This window comes from Camelina sativa, chromosome 11, assembly GCF_030686135.1.
Source record: "Camelina sativa cultivar CO46 ecotype springtype chromosome 11, ASM3068613v1".
Classification (NCBI taxonomy): Eukaryota; Viridiplantae; Streptophyta; class Magnoliopsida; order Brassicales; family Brassicaceae; genus Camelina; species Camelina sativa.
Window position 1 is genome coordinate 14219841 of NC_141890.1, and position 24952 is coordinate 14244792.

General features: G+C 37.9%; 4 protein-coding genes and 1 pseudogene across 20 annotated transcripts; 1 reads left to right on the forward strand and 4 right to left on the reverse strand.

Annotated features, from left to right (window-relative positions):
• The first annotated feature begins 423 nt into the window (after positions 1 to 423).
• LOC104723455 (putative 57 kDa heat shock protein) lies at positions 424 to 2110 on the forward strand. The gene is made up of 5 exons (XM_010441831.3): positions 424 to 626; positions 750 to 1133; positions 1251 to 1277; positions 1391 to 1444; positions 1575 to 2110. The coding sequence occupies exons 1-5, from the start codon at positions 590 to 592 to the stop codon at positions 1901 to 1903; spliced, it is 831 nt and encodes a 276-aa protein (XP_010440133.1). The 5' UTR covers positions 424 to 589; the 3' UTR covers positions 1904 to 2110.
• A 187-nt stretch (positions 2111 to 2297) lies between these two features.
• Positions 2298 to 8597, reverse strand: LOC104723456 (uncharacterized). Of its 5 annotated transcripts, none has more exons than XR_015571725.1 (19): positions 8282 to 8597; positions 7355 to 7657; positions 7061 to 7252; positions 6902 to 6985; positions 6514 to 6573; positions 6287 to 6331; positions 5984 to 6183; positions 5382 to 5789; positions 4947 to 5063; positions 4664 to 4861; positions 4474 to 4563; positions 4077 to 4139; positions 3888 to 3962; positions 3754 to 3804; positions 3594 to 3671; positions 3229 to 3363; positions 3011 to 3118; positions 2769 to 2834; positions 2298 to 2677 (listed from the first exon to the last, which is right to left on the reverse strand). XR_015571725.1 is itself a non-coding variant. In XM_010441832.3 (19 exons), the coding sequence occupies exons 2-19, from the start codon at positions 7643 to 7645 to the stop codon at positions 2609 to 2611; spliced, it is 2337 nt and encodes a 778-aa protein (XP_010440134.2). In that variant the 5' UTR covers positions 7646 to 7657; positions 8282 to 8594; the 3' UTR covers positions 2298 to 2608. The 5 variants fall into 5 exon arrangements, 3 of the variants coding, with proteins under 3 accessions (XP_010440134.2, XP_010440135.2, XP_087329821.1); XR_015571726.1 differs by having other exon boundaries at positions 8286 to 8563; XM_010441832.3 differs by having other exon boundaries at positions 4947 to 5070; positions 8282 to 8594.
• Positions 8598 to 9383: 786 nt separating this feature from the next.
• Positions 9384 to 12574, reverse strand: LOC104723457 (uncharacterized). 13 transcript variants are annotated; one of them, XR_002034094.2, is made up of 8 exons: positions 12349 to 12555; positions 11857 to 11942; positions 11667 to 11727; positions 11440 to 11492; positions 11301 to 11353; positions 11097 to 11183; positions 10811 to 10988; positions 9384 to 9689 (listed from the first exon to the last, which is right to left on the reverse strand). XR_002034094.2 is itself a non-coding variant. In XM_087473701.1 (8 exons), the coding sequence occupies exons 5-7, from the start codon at positions 11334 to 11336 to the stop codon at positions 10888 to 10890; spliced, it is 237 nt and encodes a 78-aa protein (XP_087329827.1). In that variant the 5' UTR covers positions 11337 to 11353; positions 11440 to 11492; positions 11667 to 11727; positions 11857 to 11942; positions 12349 to 12482; the 3' UTR covers positions 9384 to 9689; positions 10811 to 10887. The 13 variants fall into 13 exon arrangements, 7 of the variants coding, with proteins under 7 accessions (XP_087329827.1, XP_087329826.1, XP_087329825.1 ...); XR_015571727.1 differs by having other exon boundaries at positions 10811 to 10963; positions 12349 to 12544; XM_087473701.1 differs by having other exon boundaries at positions 10811 to 10963; positions 11059 to 11183; positions 12349 to 12482.
• Positions 12575 to 18048: 5474 nt separating this feature from the next.
• Positions 18049 to 19059, reverse strand: LOC147933971 (uncharacterized). The gene has a single exon (XM_087472412.1). The coding sequence runs from the start codon at positions 19057 to 19059 to the stop codon at positions 18049 to 18051; it is 1011 nt and encodes a 336-aa protein (XP_087328538.1).
• Positions 19060 to 21895: 2836 nt separating this feature from the next.
• On the reverse strand, positions 21896 to 23002 carry LOC147933972 (uncharacterized; annotated as a pseudogene).
• Positions 23003 to 24952: the final 1950 nt, after the last annotated feature.

A 24952-nucleotide genomic window follows, 5' to 3' on the forward strand; every position in this document is an offset into this window, starting at 1 on the left:
CTAGCACTAAAAACAAAAGACTTACATTAGAGAGGCTTGTTGATACTTTGATACACATATGTTTTGTATTACATTAATGGACATATCCGATTACAGAAAGAAACATGGTATAGAGTTACAACTTTCAACTTGCAACTTTCAGATAAATACAAATCTCAGACGAATAAAAAGAATACTTCATTAAATAATTACTTTACCATTCGAATTGCTTTTTGGTAATATATATATTTTTAAAAAACTTGCTACTTTCAACTTCACTAATTAGTAAGTATGTCATTTATACACAAAACAAATGCACGATTTCTTCTGCTAATAAAGCAACGTAATTAAGAAAGCTGTATCACAAAAAGAAAACAACACGCGTCTGATTATTATTGGTGAAAATCGCAAATAGTAAAGCAACACGTGTCCCATTTGTGTTTTGTCGTGTCTTTCTTTCACTAGACAGACAACACAACACTCCTTCCCTCCTACATAAAAGCTCCCAAAACCCTAAACGCCAGAAGAAGAACCCAAAGAGAGAGAGAGATCTCAACCCCTAGTCTCACAAACCAAATCTCAGAGAAAAGCTTCACTCAGCCGTTGAATCATGGTCAGCCCTGTCTCTCTCGTTCCTCAATCTCCAGGTCTAACTAAAAAAAACCTCAGTTTCATAAAGTTATCATTTTTGCTCCTTCCTTTTAACCCATAAAAATCGTTTCTTTATGATAAAAATCTAATCTTTTTGTGCTTTCCTTTGATGGGTGCAGATGGGTTCTACGCAATCAACAACCCGTTTCTTGTAAGTGGTCCGAAAAGCTTCATCGAGTTCATGCCGCTGGAGAACGATGACATGTACCTTAGGTTCGATATGCCGGGAGTTCCAAACAACGGCATCGATGTCCTCCTTGACAAGCCGAACAGAGCCATTTGTATCTTGGGGAACGCTCCTAAAGAGCACAAGTACGACGCCACCGTCCGGTGTTACGACGGAACCACTCTTCGTCCCAAGCTTGCTATCCAAGGTATCAACTCCAAAATCGTCTGCAAATGCCATGGTTTCTACTCCGGCTTCACCTCCCACATGTCCGATGGAGTTCTCCGACTTGTTCTCAAAAGGATCCACTCCAAAACTCCACCTCCTCCTTGCATCTGTATGCTATTATCCCCAAAACAAAAACCTTAACTTTATTTTATCATTAATTAGTTACTTTAAAAGATTTTTAGGAGGATAAATTATCTGATTAATATATGAATTTTGTTTTCTACAGCGTTTATTGGTGGTCCTGACGGAGAAGGTAACTTTTATTATTGAAATTTTTTATTTACTTATCCACACACAAAATATAAGTTTACATAGATTTAATGTTTGCAGTACTCTGTTTTTTTTTTCTTTCTATTCCGGTCATAGATTCCAATGGCTATGCCACGGCTCGTCACGTTATTCCCGCATCGGATCCTAATGGTATTCACATATCTAATCTCCCCTCCTCTGCAAGACTTACATTGTGTATATATAGGAGAAGAGTGTTTAATTGGTCTGGTCTAATTAGTAATCTTTGTTGTTGTTGTTGTTTGTGATGTATGTGGAGTAGACCCCAACTTCACTGGTCCGATATTGATGCCACATCCATGTGTGGGTGAAGGATCTCAGATGCCTTACGAGTCTAAGGTGCTCCAAAACGGTGGTCTTTACGTGCGTGTTGACATGCCGGGCGTGCCCAAAGAGAACTTCACCGTCTCAGTCGCGAATGGGAGAGTGAAGGTGACTGGTGAAGCTCCTGCTCTTAGCCACGACACTGGTGGCCGTTTCTACTCTGGTGACGTGGCTGTGCTCTCCAATCCTGCAGTGGACATTCCCATCCGTAAGATCAAGACCATTGCCAAGAGTGGTGTGATCCGTTTGATTATCCCTCCCGTTTGATGATGATTTCGTCATGGAGCTTTGTGTTTTGGTCTCTGTTAAATCTCGCTTTCTCTAGAGTGGAACCCTTTATTCGGGATAGTGTCTCGTTGTTTTAAGGATTATGCCAGTTTTATGTTCTAGTACTTTGGATATGTCTCAACGACAAAACATATTTTGCCCTTTTGCCCTTTTATCATGAGTCTCTATTGAATTGCAATTTCCAAAGGGTTTTAAGGTAACTTTTATCAAATGCAAATTGTGTTAAAATCTACCACACTTAAAGAAACAATCAAGACAAGACTAGCTGTGTCATCTATATTGGGCATTGAAACCTCACAGGCCCCTGTGACAATTAGTACAGAATTTATCAACGTTTAGTCTTATGAAGATGTTCACACTTACATATGAAACGTGACATAAAACTTTTTTTGTACAAAATGGTGTTTAAATGGTGTTTCAACATCTACATCTTATGCACAAATAAAAGATCTTATGGTTACTATTACGATTTCAAGAGTAAAAAACTTAAAAACACCAACTTGTTTGTTTATGAAGGATACAAAGACGATGATGGTTGTCTCATCTCTCTATCAAATTCCTCATCTACGGAAGTCTTTTTCCGTAGACAATTTTCTCAATCAGTAATTTACAAATACAGAGTCGACGGCACTTCTATTGAGCGGTGTTGTGTTCTCATCAGCAATGCGTATACATGTAGTCTTCCTATAGCTTCTGGATAAAGGAAAGAACGAGATCTGTATGTACAGAGAAGAGTTGTGTATCCACGAATAGCTGTTCGCATCATAACAGAAAAGTATCAGCAAAGTTCAGTCCTTATGGAAACTATTTAAGTATGAAGCATCTAATGTGAAAGGGCTCTCACCTTCATGAACGGGCGCTGTCGACTAGGAAAGGAGTCGATGAAACTTTCCTTCAGGAGAAGTGATACCTGAAAGAACGATTGAACAACTTCAAGCTTAACATAATAGTATACTTGCATGATGTCTAAAGTTGATAAATCATTTAAAGAGGATAGACAAAACATATCTATTCTAAAACTAAGGAATGGGACATAAAAAAGACGCCTTAGGCTGGAGATCTTTTAGTTGTAGATGAAAAAAAAACCTTATCGTTGTTGGATTGCACATTTGTTATGGTGTGTGACTGCAGATTAGAGCAAAGAGAATCCAGGTACGACCTTAGGACACCCAGAAAGCCTTTTGCAGCATCCACCTACGGATAATCAAACACAATTGATGACAAGTGGTTAGAAATAGCACGTGACATGGCTAATCTCTAGAGAACAGATAAAGAAAATAGACACAAGAGAGAGCGTCAAATACCTGCACATCAGTACATTCATATACTGGTCTTTTCTTTGCTAGATAGCTTTCTCCAACGAGCTTTGAATGGTAGGGACTTAGCGCATTATATAAGTCTCGATACTGAGCCAGCTGAGGCATACTTGGTGACTTAACCTGAAATGTCATTAGAATATAGACTGTGAACATGTGCAGGTCCGAATGATTTTCCAAGGAAGATATGTAGCACTATCAATAAATTATATGTATAAGGAACTCAGGATATATAGAGTTTAATGTGATTGCTAAGAAGGATATTTTGCTTTTTCAGAAGACCATAATAAAAGCCGGTAACATGGTCAATTGGTCATTAACAAAAGATAATGAGTGCAAAGACAGAAACTGACCTGGTTCTTAAGAACATCCACGACGATAACATTTGTTAGTTTTGACTGAACTTCGCTTGTCTTGTTCTTAACCCCAACCTAGAATGAACATAGCTTGTTAAGCAACATAAAGAATTATGATACGGATCTTATAACGTAGGAGTCATGATCACAAACTCACTATGTAAGGGACTGGGGCGTCCAAAAATTCCAGCATATCATCAGGCAAAACCTGGAAATCAAAGCCAGTCATTAATCCTACATGGATTACCTACAGGTTTTTCAGTTGAAAACCAGACAGAAACATGATAATACCGGCATTAAAAGGCTCTGCCACCGAAATGGACGGATTACTGGGATAATTGATAGAACTGATGCGGCTAAGATTCCCTGTGTATTTCACATAAAAGACCAAAAAAACCCAAATAAGTTAAGAGGAACATGCAGTATTAAAGATTGAAACAGTTGAAATCAATAGATGATGTCACAGAGTATGTGCTTTACCAAATTAGAGCAGACAAATACAATCTGTTTCTCAAGTAGTGCTCCTGATAGGATCATCAGGACCTGCAAAGAAAAGGGTAATATCAGATTTTCAGGTAATTCTGTCCAATAGCATCAGTAGAAACAATCAATGGCAGTCACCAAAGAAAGAATGCATTAGCATCATCATAAGAAACAAAGCAACTCGGAGTCCACAGAGTTCCAGCATATAACGCATATGAAAACCATATGAGACCACCGGTAAACAAGAATATTAGATTACTAGGAGATCATTAAACATGATTGTGTTGTTTATATATATATATATATATATATATATATATATATTGTACATACGAATCAGCATCACAGAAACCGTAAAGTCATGAAAAGAGAATACGGAAAAGCAAGAAATCACATTGTCAAGCCGCAGTGATCCACATAACGAAGCAACAGCCCATGTTGATAGTGCAGCTGCTTCTTCCTCAGCCATGAGCGCATTGTGTGCCTGAAGACCAAGGAAGATAAGCGTTTCGGGACAGTCATATATATGTTTTAGATATGCAATGCAGCATATTATATGATTCTCAGAACAATTGGGTTGATACCTCCGCGAGTTCTAGATTAGTGCAGCATGATCTTAGGTCAATTGCTGATCCAGGAGTATGCAAAGCCACCTCATCAGGTCTATGGTATTCAACCGGATGTAGATGCTCCAAAGGATGAAATGTGATAGTTGAACCTCTTGCTGGGCATTTTAATTGGTAGTACTCGCATAGTATTTGCAACGACCCATTTTTTTTGGACTGGTAGAGGTTTATTAAGTTAAGAGTGTTAGGAGTATGATGACGGCAGACACAGGAAACTTCCAAGAAGGCAAAATAGACGAACCTTTGCCCAATCAAGGATGTCAAAATTACTGCTTGTATCTTGACCAGAAAAGGATGCTTCATCTGTCTCGGTATCATCCGCACTAGTCCTAGAATGCCTCCTCTCACAAGGAGGAGCCTGAAAGCTGCAAAAAGCAAGTTATATGCTTTGCAGCAGTATGAAAGAAAAGAAAAGGAAAAAAAAGAAAAAAAAAACAAATAATGCAAATCCTCATAACGCGATACACATAAATTCTCAAACCACTAATGCACTGTATCTACAGGTAACACTATACAAATATGGTCAACAAGATCATCGTAAAGATATGAGTACTGTTAGGCAATAGAGTTTGATAAAAACAATCCAAAAAACTTAAATAGATATCTAATCAACAGACATGTTAAAGGATTGCTTGTTATGCGATCTATAGATGAAGGAAAGGATTTGGTGATGTACCTAGTGCTAGTATCAGAGATCTCATCTAAATAAGGGCACCGATGCAGTGGGCCAGGATCTGGTAAACAACTTTCTATGCCTTGCTTAATAGGTGTTAAGGAATCATCATCTTTGACGACATGATCGTTAAACTCTGCAAAACCAGATGTCTTCTCAACAACTCTCTCTATTGGATCCACGTTGAGGTCAACATTCTGATTCGCCTCACAAGTCCCATTATCAGAAATTTCGTCCTCTTTAGTGAGTTCTGAACCTTCTTCAACAGTTTCTTCTTTTGTCTCCCCAGAGTCTCTTTGTTGGGATGATGAATCATTTAAGCTCTTTTCATTGCTGAAATCTGTCGGAGGTTCTAAAGATGCACAACTAATGCCACTCATCAAATGCTCCAGTCTTTCTTCCAAAAAGATGCTACATCAAAAGGAGTATCAATGTGAGCACGCCTTCAAAAAGCGAAAACTGCAACAAGGAATTAAAGGATTTCTTGAAAAATACAAGTCAAACATATTTGTCGGATGATAGAATCTGTGTCATGATAGATTCTGTTTATGTCACACTGGAATAATCTGAACTGCATGAAGGCAAACAAGATTTCAGAAGTTTACCTATTTAATACACCAAAATGCAATTCGAAAAAAGGCAGTCGGGTAAGGATGCAATAGCATCTGCGAGTTGTCATAACATAGCGACTTAATGATGAGCAAGCAGGTTGTTCGTCCAAAACCGTGGAGAGCAATCTGGACGGCCTGTTCACTATCTCTTCCACTAGTAAGCAACATCCATACAAAGTCGAATTATCAGCAACCTGAAGGGATAATATCACAGAAATGACTCATCCAAATAGAGAAGCTATAATGTAATAAAGGTTTTAAAACAAAGAGGGATAGTTCGGCCAAGATGATGCTTACCTGTAACCTAAATACAAATGAAAGGTCACTTGGTCTAAGATGCTCCTGCAAAGTTAGCATCACCGGATTTTAAATTAGTGCGTGTTTTCATATATAAATCTTCGCTTTGGAATTGAAGTTGGCACTCGACACAATAATGAAATCCACAATATTTTGCCAATATTACTAAACTGAGTCCACTACAAAGATCAATCTTTACATCCACACTCCACATATCAGGCAAGTACCTGGCTGAGAATAATTTCACTCAACTCGCTCATGGAAGGAGTTCTCTCAACAGCATGGACCTGAAACCAACAGCCACCCGTATGAACTTAAAACACGTAACAAGTAAAAAGAAGGAATATAAAGTATGTTGTTCTTACATATAATCTAGTAAATCATCAAGGGTAATATGCAACAGAACCATTTAGTCATCAAGGGAGATCTACTAGAAAAAAGGACTTGCATACTAACACTTTAAAAGAGCTTCAAAAGTGTGTGAATTTAAAAGTATCTGTTATGTACTAGCGACGTATCATCCATAGAGAACCAACATAAAATTTAAACTATGACCACCATGCGCTATTACTAGACAATGCATTATGAGGAAATAAGGAAAAGTGAATTAAGCACCTCAATGCCTCCAGGAAAGCAAAATGAATGAAGATCCTTGTATTCAATTGGAGGCTGCTTATCGGGAGGGTACACAAGTAAGACCTGAAAATAAAGTAAATACTTAGACTTAAGCAGCTTGCAGATGAGGAAATAATATATAAAAAGATGATACCTCACCTGTGGTTCGAGACTGGGTTCTACACGGGAATGGTTTTGAGATACCAGTGCACTTCGTAATCTTCCAGAAGAGCCTTCAGATTTTCGTGCAATGTACTGCTTCTCAAGTGCTTGAATATCACAATTAGGATGAAGTCCAACCACAACAACGCTTTCAAAAAGCCTTGATGGATCTTTTAGTGGTTTATGATCCTGTTTGAAATAAGTTAGTGATTACAGATCCATCCTTCATGATTTTCCATCAAAGAGAATACATAAGTTGCTTCTCCATTAAAAGAGAACACATAGTTGCACCTGAAATTTCGCCCATAGACGCTTCTGGCTGGTCAAAACCTCAGGATTGTAGACTACACTCTTGGTTTTAGGAGTTTCATAAAAGTTTTTAACCGCTTTAGACACCTGCCTTTGTAGCCTCTCCAGAGGGCTATCACTACCTTCATCTTTAGAGGAAAAGACAACAGAAGGCCTAGGCGGGTTAATAGCAGAAGCAGCAGCAGCAAAAGCCATAGCGACATCTTCTGAGGTGGGCATGAAAAACGAAGCACCCCAGCTCGGACTACCACTTCCTTCCTCATTCTTGGCCATCACTTACTTTGACTACAACAAGACAATAATAACCATTATCATCAGTAACAACAACCACAATTGAGTGAGTATACAAACCAAATAAATAAGTGATTCAACTAAAAAATCTTGCCTAAGAAACAAGAGAGACTAAACTTTGTAAAGGATCAAGCTTTATATATAATTTGACCAAGGTGGTCCATATTGGGAGTCAAACAAGAGATAATAACAGAAGAAAACTCAAATTGGGGGAAAAAAAACTTATTATTCCAGAGGTATCCAAAGACAGTGATGGGTAGGTAGATGAGGAGAAACTCTCTTGCAATAAATCACAACACCAAAATTAAACCCCTTTTTAAGTGATTGATTAAGAATTAGTACAAAACATAAAGGGACAAAAAGCGACGTCGGTAAGACTGAAACTTAGATCAATCTGTTCAATAATTAGAGACTTAAAAACCCTGTTACAATCCCTAAAGCCTTAGATCGTTAAGTATCAAATTAAAATAAATATATACAGAATTTTGAAGATACCTCTCCGATAAAGCTTAAGAAACAAAAACAAAAAAAAAAAGTAACTTTTGGAATTAGAGAAAACAGAGAGTAAGTAATCAGATAAAGAGGATAAGAAAAAAAAAGGTAAAGAAGATCTCTCACCTACCTACGCAGAACTTATTATCAAGCAGACAATTTTTTTAAAATAAAAACGGACATAAGTGGAGGAGGAAGGAGAAGAAACCAATTGAAACTTTTAGTGACCTAGTTTTTTTTTTGGGTTCTTCAGAGCTTTTTATCATGAAACAAGTAGGAGGATGATCCTCGTGGGTTTCAACTTTGAAGGGGTCTTTCTTTTGAGAAATCGCAACAACAACAACAACAAAAAAAAAAATAATAATAAAAAAAAGGCTGGGACCAACGAGAGAGACCAAAGAGACGGTCAGTTTCTTTTCTTTCTTCTCCTTCTCGTAATAATATCTACAAATAAGTTTTGTCGTTTTGTGTCGTGATGATACTATCTGACCAATCATGACATAATGTGGAATTTGCCTGCTGAAATACCGATTTTGCCCCTTTCGTTTTTTTTTTCTTTCATTTTTGTAAATTTTTGATCTAATTTTGGCCAATTACATACATACTTTCGATGATAGCTTTGCTTGTTCACAAATAAATAAAAGGCAAGAGTTCAGCCTCTAAAATTTTTAGTTAAACATGGCAACTTTTCAATCTGAACCAAAAACCAGATACATTAATATTTGAACACACATAAACAAATCTTATGAGTTTTTAAAAGTATCTGTACATCTCTCTCCTTATGCTATGGCCCAAAGTCTGGTATTTATGGACAAACACTGCTCATCTTCAAGACTAAATGAGACTGCCGAACCATGATCTAAATGAGAGATTGCGATACCAGAACCATGATCCATACCTGCATAATTTTTATCTGAGACAGAACTTGATTGAACGGAGACTCACTCACACCATCCCTACAAAGACAAGACTCATGGTCAGAGAGGACGTGATCTAATACATATGAGAGAAGAAACTTAACAAGTGAATGATTGAGACTGTTTATGATCACTTTTCTAATAAACCAAAAGGAGAAACCGTGTTTGTGATCTAAACCAGTGAATGAGTGAGACTGCAACCAGTTGGTGATCATCTTTCTAATAACCAAAAAAGGAGAAATCGTGTTTGTGATCAGCTTTATCAGCTTTATCAAAAACCACACAACTTTTTGTCATACGCTGCAATGTCCTTTATGAGTCCTCTCATTTTGTTATCATTTTCCAAATGTCTCTGTCGAATTGCAAAAACATTCTTACAAGATTGTTGCTATGAGTATCAAATTTAAGGGACACATAACTCTCTGAGAGCAGGAAGCAATAACTAAATGATTCCACCATCAAAATCACTACACGTCCTTTCCATTTTTCTATTTGTAGAAACATCTCTATACACACATATAGATGGACGACAAAAGAAGGGGCATCTCAGACGTCGAAACCATCTTTGAATCTTTGCATCAAGTCTTCTTTGTCATCCTTTTGATTTCCATCACCGCCTGCAGGAATTTCACAACTAATTTTAGCAATCGTCTCAAAATTATAACTTTGGTGTGCCTATTCACGAAGGAACCAACGGGATTTCAGCTACCAACTTCAGTCTTAGTACTGATGTCACAGTAGCTGAAATAGTGTGTTGTCTAAAGTGGTTACGAGCCTAAGGTTATATATGCACACACTCACCAAAAATAAGGCTATTTAAGTCTCTCTACCTCACACCTATTACTGACTTTGGTATTGGTAGTTCAAAGAAGATATTGAACTGTCGAAAGGGAGATTCTAGTTTTGACTACAAACGGAGGAGATACCTAATGAGTCTATGACAATAAGTGGGGTAAACATCAGCTTCATACAAAAAAACTCTTAACATTGGGTCCATATCAAATGCAAATTGTGTGTTAAAATCTACCACACTTCCTGTACAGGCTTAGAGAACAAGCAATACAATACACTGTGATGTCTGCAAAACGAACTCTTAATTATCTACCATGATTCTATCAGCACAAATGGAGTACTATGCAATATCCAGGTTCAGAATAGTGTACTATTACTTTCTTCTGAGCAGGAGGCAATAAACATCTATACACAAATATCGATAGGTGGTAATAAAAATACCTTTGAATCACCTACATAATTTCACAAACTAATTACTAGCTCACTCAATTATGTACTCTTTTTCTGATGACCATAAGTTTGCTTTGCTTGTTCCACTTGGAACCAATGGGATTATCAGCAACCAAAACAGTTCTCCAACCCAATGTTGAAACAAAACAGTTCGAATTACCCACATAGTTCCAACTTTGAGGGTCTAAATGCTACCATCAAACGTCGAATTAACTACCAACCATGCTTCACTAAACTTTCATATATACTAAAAAGGTTAAGACCTGGTAACTTATTGATTCCTAGATCCCCAGATATCTATCACACTCAAAACTATCTACCATGGTTCTATCAACACAAGAAGTACAAGCATCAAGTAGCTCTATGCAATAAAACAACACTAGGGATAGGAATCAAGCAACACTTAGATACTAATATGTAGGAAGACTACGCAAATTAAGTATAATTTCATCATGAACTGTGAAACCAGAACCACCAATGTAATCAAAAGACTCACCTCCGGGAAAAACCACAGTTTCTCTGGCTCTGTTTCATGAAAAGGGCTCTCTCTCTTTCCTTCTCAATCCTCTTCCTCTACAACCTTTCTTCTCTCAGCTCCTTTAATCTACTTCTTCCCACTGATCTCTTCTTCTTAGCTTCATCACTAAATCTACAGTTGGGAAAAACAACTTCAGCTACAAATAAAAGGAATTAAACTATATCAGTAAAAGTGACAGTAAAATATAGCACAACATCTAAACTTACTTGACAGTTAAATTCATGAGCACAGCATGTAAACTTACTTGACAGCACAAGAGAGTTGTATCTTTTCCGCGGAATCTCTTTGCAATATATTTTCCACCTTTAAGAACATGGGTTACAGTTAAGCCCTGACAAAAGGGGTTGTTTGTTATTTGTTATTATTCATGATCATATACTTCAAGTTACTGCTAAATTTTCTGCTAACACGACACACCAACTCTTGTAACAGAAATCAAGCAACTTACAGCTAAAATGAGATGGGACTGGACAAATTCATCCATGTCATGCAAACCGGTAACTGCGAACCAAATTGTTAAACGTGTGATTGTGAGAGCATATGGTAAAAATTGAACGGCGAAACAGACATTGTATATGCTGTATTACCATCTGGAGCACCATCACAGACAACCAGGTCCGCTTTACAGCCGTCAAAGTGTCTAATGACATTGAGATAAAACGAAAATGGGTAAGCCAAAGAAACAAAGTCAACTCCAAGCATACCCAAGGATATAGAAAAATATATATTGAAAAATCTATGAGATAGGAGTCAAGAAATTAAGCCACTTGAGCAGTCCGGGCATAAGTTATGTCCCCTTGAACCTGGATAATACCTTCAATTGGAGCCATAGGCTGCAAAAATGTATGGCCACTATAAGAGGAAGATCTCCTTCTCTGCATAGCGTTTGAGTAACAACATATCATTTCAACAAGTGAATTACTGAACTAGCACAATTAAACAACTTAAGAGAAAGGATGTTGAAGAGAAACAGAGTGTAATAAATTAAGCAATATGAAACTTACTTTGACTCAGCTGACGTCTTTGCAGGAAGATATAATTGACGACTCAAATTAAGTGCACTCAGAACGTGTTATTTTAATTCTATCCACTACAAAACGAGGAGCAAGCAATAAACTAAGAACAAAAAATACCAAAGAAGCTTTAGAAATGAATTTCCTAGAGCATCCATCCCCTGCTCTCCCAAATCAAAATCCAACTAAACTAATCGATCTAAGTTGTCAGCTAAAGTGAGTTGAGTTTGCAACTCAATTACACTCCTATGCAAAAAGATCACCGCAGTGATAAGATAAGCCCTAATAATCTCAATAGCTCTAATTCAAGCTTTAGACTTTCCAAACATTTTTTTCTTTCTTCTATGCAAAAGTACTAATTAATAGGTTTTGGTTACTATCTCGTCAGATCAGAATTTAGAGACTGTGGATGAGGGCTCATATGAGACTATTTCGCCGACCATGTAATCCAAATGGGGGAAAAAAAAAGAATTCAGAGATCACCCTCAAAAAAAGTTGAATTCTTCATCAATTTGAAGAAGCTTGTTAGTTCTTGCCCCGAGCACCTGGACTCGAAAGAAATGCTTTCATATCATAGCTGCTGACACGACACTATTAGTAGATATCCTACAAACACACTATTAAAAACCCCACGAGTTTAGTAATATTTCCCCGAGAAATGTGAAGTATTTTAAGATCTAAGATCCAAATAAATTTCATCCAAGGCATAAACAGGAGGTTTTGTTTTCCTTCGGTTAACTGTTTGGTTCAACCGAACCGAACCCAAATAACCGAGAACCAAGCACTTCTTCACCCTCCTATTTGATAAAAAAAAAAACATTGGATGTCAAAGAAGCCTTGGGTGACTGATGTTGTGATATTGTCTACTCGACTGAATGGCACATTATAATCTTCCTTAATCAACATTATCCCAATCTTCACATATTCTGATTGTTTTGATAGTTTCACAGGTTTCAAGAGACTGGTTTTGTTAGTGTTGTCACTAAACCATGATGACAAATGTATTAGAAATATCTAAGTCCAAAATAAAACCACATACAAATTTTTTAAACCTGTTTGTTGTATGTTCAAATATTTTTGTAACTGATTTTGTCAAATTTCTAATAAACGCTTTAATTCCTTTTTTTTATTTCTTTTTAACTAGACAAATCCATTATCATATGCAAGTATAAACATTGACCTGAGACCGAGAGACTCAGCATCTCCGTTTATACAATTCGTTGATTTAATAATTGTAGAGTTTTGATATCCAACCAACTTGTATTATTAACATTCACGACTTGTGTATTTATACATGAGACTCTTTGAATCAGATAAGTTCAAAGATGCTAAACAATGGACTACATGTCCTTATCATAATACAAAGATAAGGTATTAACATTATATGATCTTATCCTCAATACTCCCCCTCACGTTAGAGTGTGAAGATCCTGAACGTCCAACTTGTACATAAGGTAATGAAACTGATCGCGACAAAGAGCCTTTGTAAAGATGTCCGCTAGCTGTTCAGTAGTACGAACATGTTGAGTAGTAATGATGCCATCACGAACCGCATCATTCATTGTGATGTTTAGTACGCTCATGAAAGACCAGATTAGAGGCGATATGAATGGTTGCTTTGCTATCACAGAACAAACGTGTAGGCGCAGCGCGGTTGATACCAAAACCCTTTAACAACTTATGCAGCCAATTAATCTCCTTAAGCGCAAACGACATAGCTCGGTATTCGGCCTCGGCGAAAGAATGTGAAACCGTATCCTTTGCTTTCCAAGAAATGGGTGAGCCACCAAGTAACACAACATAAGCACTTAACGAACGACGAGTGTTTGGGCAGGAACTCCAATCCAAATTACAATAAACATCGAGCGACAAATCGGTGTCAGCCTTAAGCATAATACCCTGACTAGGGGAGCCCTTAAGAAACCGAACAACCCGCAATGCAGCCTCTAAATGAACCTCCCTCGGATACTTCATGAACTGTGACAAAACGTGAACTGAATAACACAGCTCAGGCCGAGTGTGAAGGAGATAACACAAACGACCATCCAGACGACGATAAGGCTTAGGATCCAAAAGCAAATGACCATCATCGGAAGCGAGATGATGATTTTGTTCTTGTGGGGTATAAGCCGGACGAGAACCTAGATTACCAGTACCATCAATGATGTCGAGAGCATATTTGCGTTGTGTCAAGAAGATACTGTCAGGCCCCCGACTTACTTCGATACCAAGAAAATATTTCAGTTTACCCAAATCTTTCATAGCAAAACAGCGACCAAGATACTCCTTGAACTTTGTAAGCATGTACCCATCATATCCACAAATGATAAGGTCATCAACATAGATCAACACTCTCAATTCAATATTCTTGTGTGTATAAGAAAAGAATGAGTAATCATCATAGGACTGAACAAAACCAAACTTGAGGAGAGAATCAGACAACTTCTTAAACCAGCAACACGGGAAGTGTTTTAAACCATATAGAGACTTGCGAAGGCAGCAAATTTTTTCAGGGTGAGAGTGCCGAAAGTCAGGAGGAAGCTTCATATAAACCTCCTCTTCAAGATCGCCATGGAGAAAAGCATTATGAACATCCATCTGATAAACCTCCCATTGATTAGCAGCCACAAGGCAAAGAAGGGTATGAACTGTCGTGATACAAACAACAAGTACAAAATTTTCCCTGTAATCCTCCCCCTCAACCTGATTATTGCCAAGAGCAACAAGGCGAGCCTTGTGACGTTCTAACATACCGTCGACATTGTACTTGGTTTTGAAGACCCATTGACAGCCGATCGCGACTTTGCTAGGAGGCAAATCACACACATCCCAAGTTTGAAGGAGTTCCAAAGCATCAACCTCCTTAAACATTGCATTATTCTAAACATTTATTTTAACAGCCTCCTTAAAACTCTTAGGCTCCGTATTAGCAGTGATAACAGCCAAGTAAGCACGATGACTTGGAGAAAATTTTGCATCATACACAAAATATGTGATAGGATATGGTGACGTACCTTGGACCGATGTCGAATACTGTGTTGGTGAGGCGGGAAGAGCGCGATTTGTCGATGGTGTGTATGTAGCATTATAGAGTACATAATCTTGTAACCTCACAGAGGGCTGAGTAGTACGTGTACTTTTACGTTGTTTTGGTGGAGAAACAGGGACCAACTGTACAACAGGAACAATCGCCGAAACAAAGGTAGGAGCAGAAACAGAGTCAGAATGAGAACTCGTTGGAGAAACAAATACTGCAGGAGATAAAACTGCAGTCGGTAAAGGAGTCGTAGTAGCCGCAGAACCATGGACATGTTTTGTTGGAATAGAGGAAACACCAACTGTAGTATTAATAATAGAAGAAACTGATGGCGCTGTAGAACCAAGACCATCAACAGGTAAAGCTTCTCCTTGTTCGTTATCTGGATCAATGGAAGGAGTTTCAAGGAAACTCCCCCTGGCTAACGAAGTCGGAAACAACCAATTATCATCACCAAGAACCACCGAAGGAGACACATACACCAGAGGAGGGACGTGTGGTGTTGCAAAAGGAAATATGTTCTCTTTAAAAACAATATCTCGTGACACCAAAAATTTATTACGCTCAATATCAAAAACTTTCCAACCCTTTTTACCAAAAGGATAACCCACAAATACACACATCCTACTATGCTGTCCAAATTTGTCCTCGTCATGTGTTACACGATGAACATAACAAGCTGATCCAAACACACGAAGTTGATCATAATCTGGCTTGCTGTTATGAAGAACCTCGTATGGAGAACAACCAGAATGAATAGAAGATGGAGTGCAATTTATCAAATACGCAGCCGTTAAAACTGCTTCACCCCAAAACCTAATTGGTAGGTTTGCTTGAAATAACATAGCTCGAGCAACATTAAGGATATGGCGATGATTGCGTTCAACACGATTGTTCTGTTGTGGTATCCCAACACAAGATGTTTGATGAATGATACCATTTTCACGAAAATAGGGAGCAAGACACATAAACTTTGTGTCATTGTCGCTACATACCGTCTTAACAGTTCTTCCAAACTGTCGTTCAGTGTACTTCAAGAAAATAGTGAGAACACATCGAACCTCTGATTTTTCGAGTAAAAGATAAGTCCACACTGCTCTCGAAAAATCATCAACAATTGTTAAAAAATAAACAGCCCCACAAGAGGATGGAACACGGTATGGTCCCCAAACATCACAATGAATCATTTAAAAACAATCTTGAGTTTTATTAAAACTATCGGGAAACACTTCTCTGGTCTGTTTAGCTGGAAAACACACGTCACAAGAGGAAGAACTAACAGTAGAGGAAACACGGTTGAATTGAGGTAAAGCCGAAAGAACAGAAAAACTCGGATGACCTAAACGCCTATGCCATAAAGCTTGATCAGGAACCCCTTTAGCCATATAAATCTTCGCAGTAGCTACATTTGTCAGGTAATACACACCATCACGCTCTTCACTGCTTCCAATCAAAGTCTTTGAGAAACGGTCCTGTAGAAAACAAATTGTGTCAGTAAACGTAGCAAGACACTTTGTTTGTTTCAGAATTTTAGAAACAAATATCAAGGTGCAGTTTAACAACGACACAAAGAGAACATTAGTCAACTTGACATTGTTCGAAAGTGGGAAAACGCCCACACTAACAGCAAACGCTTTACTGCCATCAGCAAATCCCACTGGACTTTGTTGGATAGGCACGACATTGGTTAAAAGGGATAGCGTCCCAGTCATATGGTGAGACGCTCCTCTATCCAAGATCACATTGCCAGGATTAATCTTACCAGACAATTTATCGGAACCCGCAGGACTTGAATTGCCATTGTTGGATTTGTCTTGGAGAAGTTGAGATAAGGCCCGCAAGTGATCTTGTGTAAATTCTGGGAAAACAGAGGAGTTGGAGTTTATTGCATGAGCAGCAACAATCTAACCGCATCCACGACCACCACCGGCAGGACCAGAACCACAACCACCTCTTCCTCGACCACATGTACCACAGCCATTGTTACCCTTCTCATTTTGTTCAGTCCACCAGTCCGGAAAACCAACAAGTTGCCAACATTCGCGCTTCTCATGACCGTTACGCCCACAATGAGAACACGACAAAACGACCCTTGCCTAAGATAGAGTCTGGTCTGTTTCCACCCGAAACATCGGTACGAGCAAGAAAACCCACTGCCTCGTCCTTTTGTTCATGAACACGAACAGAAGATAGCCTCTGTTCTTCAGGTATCACTCTGCTATAAATTTCACCAAGGGAAGAAAGAGGATCCATAGCGACAAGGGTAGTACAAAGACCACCATATCTGGCTCTCATACCATGTAGAGTTTTGATATCCAACCAAATTGTTTTATTAACATTCACGACTTGTGTATTTATACATGAGACTCCTTGAATAGGATAAGTTCAAAGACGCTAAACTAACGGACTACATGTCCTTATCATAATACAAAGATAAGTTATTGACATTATACGATCTTATCCTCAATAATAATGACATTTTTATTAACTCATAGAGATGATTTCATTTTTTTTGGGACCATTCATACAGAGATGATATGGACCATACATTGTGTCACAGTAAAATGTTAACATAACGACAAATGGACCAATATAATGCGGACCGAAATTGTTGACATGTGACAGTAATATCCAAAGAAATTTAGATTCTAACTGAATATCAAACCGTTAACGACATTGAAAACATTTATTTTTATTTTTTTTCCTTCCAATAGCTTTATTAAGAGCCAAAATTAATATCATTGTTTATAGCAGTAGACAAGAAATTTGGACATGAAGAATACACCATATATGGATTACTATTAACCGTCGCCGATTTTGCTAAAAGATTTGCGCATACATTCTGCTCTCTTCGATTAAATGTAAATTTGATGGAGTCAAAAACTGGACAATATTGCCTTAACATATTGATATAGTGTTGTAATCTTGGAGTGCTTGCGTTTCCTGATGAATCGGATGACATTATAATTATCCCCAGTGAACTCCACATTTCGAAATCCCAGTGTCCATGTTGATTGTATTGCCCATAATAGTGTCATGCATTCGACTTCTTCTATTGTAGCATGTCCTTGAAATTTGCTCATTCCTCCTTCTAAAAAGATTCCTGAGGAGTTCCGAATTATCCAACCTAAGCCAGAGGCACGGTCTCATTCATGATGAGAGACGTCATAGTTGCATTTCACCCACCCATGGTCAGGTGGCTTCCATTTTTGGCATTGGGGTTGGTTTTGTTGCCTTGTAGGAATCAGATTCACTGGAGGAGTTTTATCATTCAGCCATTCTTCTGTATCAAGCTTCGCATGTGTTACCGTAGCCTCTTGATCAGTTGATTTCCTGTTGAATACCAAAGCGTTTCGGCTTTTCCATATGTGCCACATTAACCAGAACGGGAGTGTTTGGTTAATCTTTGAAAGATTGGTGTCTCCATGGAGGTGGATCAGATACTGAAGTTTATGTTCTAACGCTAGGTTTTTCTTATCAAGAACATGCATTGGTATACCAGCTGCTCGCCATATTGGAATAATATGAGAACATGAAAATAGAATATGCTCACTCGTTTCCAGTTTAACACAGCATCGGGAGCAAAACGGGTGGACTAGTATGTTCCTTCTTCTTAAGTTATCCGCTACTCCAAGTAATCTAGAAGCTATACGCCATAGGAAGTGCTTGAGCTTTAGCGTTATATCTAATTTCCATATTCCTTTAGCCATCACAGGGTTAGTAGCCAACAGAGCTTTTGGTGTGTTGTCGTCCCTTGCCAAGGATAACGTCTTCCAGTATCCTGATTTGACAGTGTACTGTCCGTTTTTAGTGCAACTCCGGAGATAATCATCTGCTATTGGTGTGTGAGGTAGAAAAATTTTATGTATCAAATGATGATCCCTGGGGTCAATAATTCTTTGTAACGCCCTATCATCCCACTGTGGAGAAGATTCGTGGATTAAGAGCTTAATACTCTTCTCCATATCATTCTCATTAACCAATCTAGGCGGTCTGGGAGGTGTAGTTGGAGGCCAAGGGTCAATTCCCAGTTTGGTGTTCTTCCCATCTCCTATTTGAAATTGAACATCGGTAGCCAGAAGGTCTCGTCCAAACCGAATGGAATTCCAGCCATATATATGGTTTGTGTCCCTTTGTTGCGGAGAAAAAGTTCCCATCTTTGAAATATCTTGCTTTTAGCAAAAGATAGACCAGACTATTTGGCCTCTTCATGATTTTCCAAACATGGTTAGCAAGAAGTGCTTGGTTAAAGAGTTTGAAATCTCGAAAGCTAAGTCCACCTGTGTCTTTTGAGGTTGTTAGTTTTTTCCAAGCTACCCATGATAGTTTCCATTTATCTCGTGTAGACCCCCAACAAAAATTTGCTATCAATCTATCTAGCTCTGAGCATAATTCAGTAGGAAGCTGGAAGCAATTCATCGAGTAGACCGGCATAGCGTATGCTACAACCTTGATTAGAACTTCTTTACCCACCGGTGATAGGAATTTGTTTTGCCATCCATCAATACGGTTCTGGACCTGAGTGTGTATATATTGCATCATTTCTTTCTTCTTCCTTCCAAATTGCTCTGGTAATCCAAGATATTTGCCACCACCTCCAATATTTGGTATATGCAATGTTTGTTTAATACGCTCCCTTTTATGATGGTAGACTCTGCTTCAAATGTTATCGATGACTTGTCGAAATAGATTATCTGTCCGGAGGCTTCCCCATATTCATTGAATATTTTGAGTAGGTTGACACTGTTATGGTGATCCGCCTTAATAAAAAATAAGGAGTCGTCAGCAAATAAGAGATGGGAAACTCTTGGTCCTCAATTGCTTATTTGAATTCCTTGGATTCTCCCAGTCCGTGTAGCATGTGTCGTTAAGGAGCTTAGAACATCAGCACAGAGAATGAACAAAGATGGAGATAACAGGTCTCCTTGACGTAATCCCCGACTTGGCTTGAATGAACCGTAGGGACTTCCATTAATCAGGATAGAGAAAGAAACAGAGCATACACATGCAATTATCCATTGGTGAGCAAAACCTTTCTTAATCAACACGTCTTCGAGAAATGTCCATTTAATGCGATCATATGCCTTGCTGATGTCTGTTTTCACTGCCATGTAGGAGTTAGCACAACGTTTACGGACTTTCAAAGAATGGAGCACTTCATGAGCGATCATAACATTATCAGTGATGTAGCATCCTGGGATAAAGGCTGCTTGGCTCTCTGAGACAACACCAGATAAGACGTTCCTCAATCTCTTATTTAAGATTTTGGATATGATCTTGTAGGTAACATTACATAGGCTTATTGGGCGGAAGTCTTTCATCGTTATTGGCTCCAGAATCTTGGGAATGAGACACAGGTTGGTGTGGTTCCAGTCTACATGCATCTCGCCAGTAAGAAAAAAATTTTGAACTTCATGAATGATAGTTGGGCCTACAATATGCCAATAGTGTTGATAAAATGCAGCATTGAGTCTGTCAGGGCCGGGAGCTCTAGTTCCACCAATAGAGAACAATGCAGTTTTAATTTCCTTTGATGTAATCTCTACTAATAAGGCAGTATTCATCTCATATGTTACGACAGTCTGTATATTACGGAGGGAAGTAGAGGTAGCAGCACCATTACTACTTGAGAAAAGCTCACTGAAGTAGGCTATTGCTTCTGCAGCTATATCCTTATTCCCATAAATCAAGGTACCATGTGAGTCTTGGATTGAAGTTAAGCGGTTGCATGCAATTCTATTTTTTGTTGTTGCATGGAAGAATCGGGTATTACAATCCCCATGATTTAACCATAAGTTCCTACTCTTCAGGTGCTAGAACTTTTCTTCATCTCTATATGCATTTGCTAAAGAGCGTCGTAGTTCATGGATTTGATCAAGGGAAACAGAGCAATGCCACATCAATCTCTTTAACTAACTCTTTTATCCTGATAGCCGAGTTTGTACCATTGTTCCTTTTCCAGGCAGATAAGTCTCTTCTACAATGCTTAATTCTCTCATATAAGGAAAGATGTTGTGTGTCTATACCATTCCAGCTCTGTTCGACTAAACTTTCAATATCAGGGTTAGTACACAGTCGTGTATCAAACTGAAAAGGTTTAATACTTGTCTCAGTAGTTCGTCGTATCTTAATGACGGCTGGACGATGATCAGATTCTACCATTTCAAGGTAAACAATTTCAGAAGCTGGATAAGTAGCTTTCCACTAGTCATTTGCCATGGCTCGGTCAAGCCAACATTGTACCGTAAGCTTCCGTCTCTTCCCCGCCCAGGTCATGTTATTCCCTTGGGAAGGAAGGCCAGAGACTTTACATATATTAGCCATGTTCGTGAAGTCTGTTAAGCTTCAATTCTCTCTTACTCTTCCACCTCTTTTCTCATTCTTATGTAAGATTTCATTGAAATCACCACACATCAACCATGGACCTTGCCTATTAGCTGCAGTTCGTTGTAATCTTTCCCAAAGAATATGTCGTAGCTTACGAATTGGATGACCATAAACACAGGAGAAGTAAAAAGAAACTTCTTTATTAATGATTTTGCAATCGATGATTCTCTCTTCAACATCATAAAAGCATACAGATATTGTCTTTTTCCAAAGTAAAGCTAGACCACCCCCAATACCCAACGGAGATACACACTTTACATAATCATAATCTAACTGAGCAACCACATCGCGGATGACATCATCGGGATTCTTCGTTTCAACCAGAAAGAGTATGTCCGGGGAATAAGTTGCCTTAATCCCTTTTAGGCGTCGAACTACCAGGAACTCTGATCAATTGGTGACAGCTTGTCCTGTGGGAGGGTTGTTAAAGAGTGGAGACCAGGGTTCGAGGAACGCCTGGCGCACCAATAACCTACTGGTGGATTTGGATGTGCGTTCCATTTCACGGTGACGGGTTAGGATCAATGTCCTGCAGGACCAGCTTGGGGTCGATGAGGGCGGATAGCAGAGGGTAGTGGGGTCCACGGGACGGGTTGTTACACCCTTTCAAGCCTCGGCAGTTCCAAAAGGCTGTATTAATGGCGGCTCTGATGGCTTATGGCCCACCGTACCTCCACCGTTGGTATTTGGGTTAGTCGGAGTTCCTCTCCCTGTTGCTTGCTCAGTTGCATCCATTGGAACCAGAAACCAATTGCGAACCTCTAGAACTTCGGACTGACGGTTATTTCGCTTCGCATAGCATTGTTGGGTATCCTCCATATCGCGAGTTTGACGCATGTCACAGTAGATCAGAGGGAATTCAGTATGTGCAGTCGAAGTCGAGGCCTCTGTTTTCCTTTTCTTGGAGACATTGGTGTTACCCTCTGCTTCAGTTGACGCCGGGCTTATTTGGCGAATCGGTTCCAGTGCCTCAGGATAGTGGTCGTTATCACCTTCTGGATTGTAGTCGGGATCATCATCATCCTCTTCTAGTGGCGGTGGAGGAAGATTATTGCCAAAGGGACAGTTGGAGACATCATGGGTCAGCATTCCACATACAGAGTAGAAATTACGAAGTTTTTCGTAACGGAACTTCAAGATGCAAGTCTTGTCTCCAAACTGGAATTGACGCTGGAAACGAATTGGAGTCTCAATGTTCCACAGTAGATGGACTCGAACATAATCAACCATAACTGCTCCGTCACCACCGAAGTCTGTTTCCAGGAATTGGCCCAATGATTCGCCAATGTATGTGACCATTCAGAGAGTAAGAAAATGGACTGGAATTCCGCGAATCTGGACCCAAAACGGAATTGTTTTAAGATTATTATCATTGTGCGCCGGGTTCCATACTTGCGTCACACACATCCAATCATTAAAAGACCAAGGTCCCCGCCTTACAATCACCGTCATGGATTCCTCCGATTGGAATAAGAACTGGATTTTCTTATTCTCTAGAATCCGCCCTGTAACGTCGTCAGCAATGCCCCAGAGTTTGGGCAGAGTGGTAAGCAGAGCACGAAGGTTTTTCTTATGAAGATTGACTGGCTTCACGATTAGACTAAAGCGAGTCTCTTGGATTGCTTCTTCACCCAAGTCAACAGGGAGGCTGATTTTTGCATCCACAATTCCTAGAGCAATCTCTTGCATTTGTCGTGGGAGCTTGTCCGCCATAATCAAAATGAACAAAGAAAAAGGATTATTTTCACTCTGATCAACCTGATGGCTACAGAGAACATCGTAGGGTTTATATAGATTTCGGGAAGGGACATTTATGTTAGGTATAACCGTTATCTATCCCTGAAAAACGGCCGATAACCGGCAACAACCGCTCACAGAAAAAAAGGGGTAAGACGAGAATATGAAACGATACGAAGGAAGAAATCGCCTCTCTCTCATTTTTTTTTGTAAATTTGCTCTTCATGTATTATTGCAGAAGATTAATTTATTCTTACACTTCTAATGTAAATTTGACATTGAAAACATTTATTAGAATAAAATAAGATACAACAAGTGAGTGTGAGTCGTTTGGTCGACAAAAAAAAAAAAGAGAAAAAACTGACCAAACATTAAGGTAGCATACAAGAATAAAATCCAGTGTCATATACTATAGTAAAGGTATTAATTTATTGGAACCATAAAATTTTATTAATTTATCGATAAAATTATAAAGAAGTGTTCATAATTTAGTATTTTTGTTTAAAATATATTCTCTTTATATTTTATTAGTTGTTGTTCTATAATTAAAATTTCATTTTATAATAATTTACATTTTATTTTTTCAATGTAGATGTTTAATAATATTTTGACCAATTGGAAATTATAATAATTTTTCGTTTTAAATTTTATTTTTATCGTTTTTCAATGTAGATGTTTGGTAGTTAAACTGTTTTACTGTTTTGACCAATTAAAAATTTAGAAATTTTATTAATGAAAGCTAAAATCAAAATTATAAGTATTCTAAATTTGTGTGCAAAAAACCTTCAACGAATATGAGGGAGTATATTTTAAAAGAAATTTTAAATCATTGTAATCAATACTTTTTATAATCAAGAAAACCAACAGTTATGATGTCTTGAAAAGAACACCAAAATTTTTACAAAATTTAGAAATGGATTTCAGGAAAAACTAATGTAAATTTAAGAAACAACATCAACACAAAAATCATATCACTAAATTTTCTTTTATATATATACATATACTGATAATTTTATATAATTATTCATTTATAATATTGACGGTATCATATATTTCTATAAGGTTTTCAAAAACAAAATTCTTTATCTTTTTCTATTGAATTGTGTTTAAAACTACATTGGTCAAACTTGGAAATGGATAAATTTATCAATTTTAGTAATTATTTAATTATCAAGGTGTTACTGTACGTTATTATCACTATTGTTTCTCAAAATAAAAAATGAGAAGGAGGTTTCAAAATCATGGGTTTATAGAATAACAAAGATAAGAAGAGATTAAAACCATATCTACTCTTTTTTCTAAGATAAAGAATGAAAGAATTTGAGAGAGGACGAAGGAGAATTTTGAAAAATAAATGAATGAATAATAAAAATAATTTTTTTCTATGTCTCTTAACAAAATATATTGACTAATACGATTGTGACACTGTTATTTTGGCATTTTCAAAAGAAAAAGATATTTCAAATAAAATTATTAATCCATGTCAGCAAAATCTTTTGATAATTATTAATCCATATTTCAAATAAAATTATTAATCAATATTTCAAATAAAATTATTAATCAATATTTCATATAAAATTATTAATCCATTTTAATAAAGACATGTGCTACCTACTAGAACATTATGGTGGCTTGTTCTCATTCTGGAGAGACAAAGCTTGCACACTACGTATTAGGTAAGGTCTTCAAAAATCTTTTGATGGAACCTCCAATCTAGCATCTCAAGATGTATATCGACACATTAGCAAGAAAGGGAAAGTTGGAGGAAGCAGTTGTAGAAGCTTCCAATATGATCTATGTTCCATCCGATAGTGCGTGTAGATGCGTCCCAAGTTGTGAGGTATTCCGGATACAGTGTTTAGAACTCACTGTTTGAAATTTATTTTATTTTTTAAATTATTTTATCAGAAATTGCATTTACTTATT

What these genes read in the sequence shown, in the direction of transcription:
- LOC147933971 (XM_087472412.1), bottom strand. Translation starts at nt 19,059, where the DNA reads ATGGGAACTTTTTCTCCGCAACAAAGGGACACAAACCATATATATGGC.
- LOC104723457 (XM_087473696.1), bottom strand. Translation starts at nt 11,554, where the DNA reads ATGCTTGGAGTTGACTTTGTTTCTTTGGCTTACCCATTTTCGTTTTAT. An exon ending in CTGTGATGGTGCTCCAGATG is followed by an intron (nt 11,354 to 11,439) that starts GTAATACAGCAT and finishes TTTGGTTCGCAG; the next exon opens with TTACCGGTTTGCATGACATG. An exon ending in AGTCCCATCTCATTTTAGCT is followed by an intron (nt 11,184 to 11,300) that starts GTAAGTTGCTTG and finishes CCCTTTTGTCAG; the next exon opens with GGCTTAACTGTAACCCATGT.
- LOC104723456 (XM_010441832.3), bottom strand. Translation starts at nt 7,645, where the DNA reads ATGGCCAAGAATGAGGAAGGAAGTGGTAGTCCGAGCTGGGGTGCTTCG. An exon ending in ATCTCTGATACTAGCACTAG is followed by an intron (nt 5,071 to 5,381) that starts GTACATCACCAA and finishes TGCTTTTTGCAG; the next exon opens with CTTTCAGGCTCCTCCTTGTG. An exon ending in CTAATCTAGAACTCGCGGAG is followed by an intron (nt 4,564 to 4,663) that starts GTATCAACCCAA and finishes CTTGGTCTTCAG; the next exon opens with GCACACAATGCGCTCATGGC.
- LOC104723455 (XM_010441831.3), top strand. Translation starts at nt 590, where the DNA reads ATGGTCAGCCCTGTCTCTCTCGTTCCTCAATCTCCAG. An exon ending in TCTCGTTCCTCAATCTCCAG is followed by an intron (nt 627 to 749) that starts GTCTAACTAAAA and finishes TGATGGGTGCAG; the next exon opens with ATGGGTTCTACGCAATCAAC. An exon ending in TGGTGGTCCTGACGGAGAAG is followed by an intron (nt 1,278 to 1,390) that starts GTAACTTTTATT and finishes TTCCGGTCATAG; the next exon opens with ATTCCAATGGCTATGCCACG.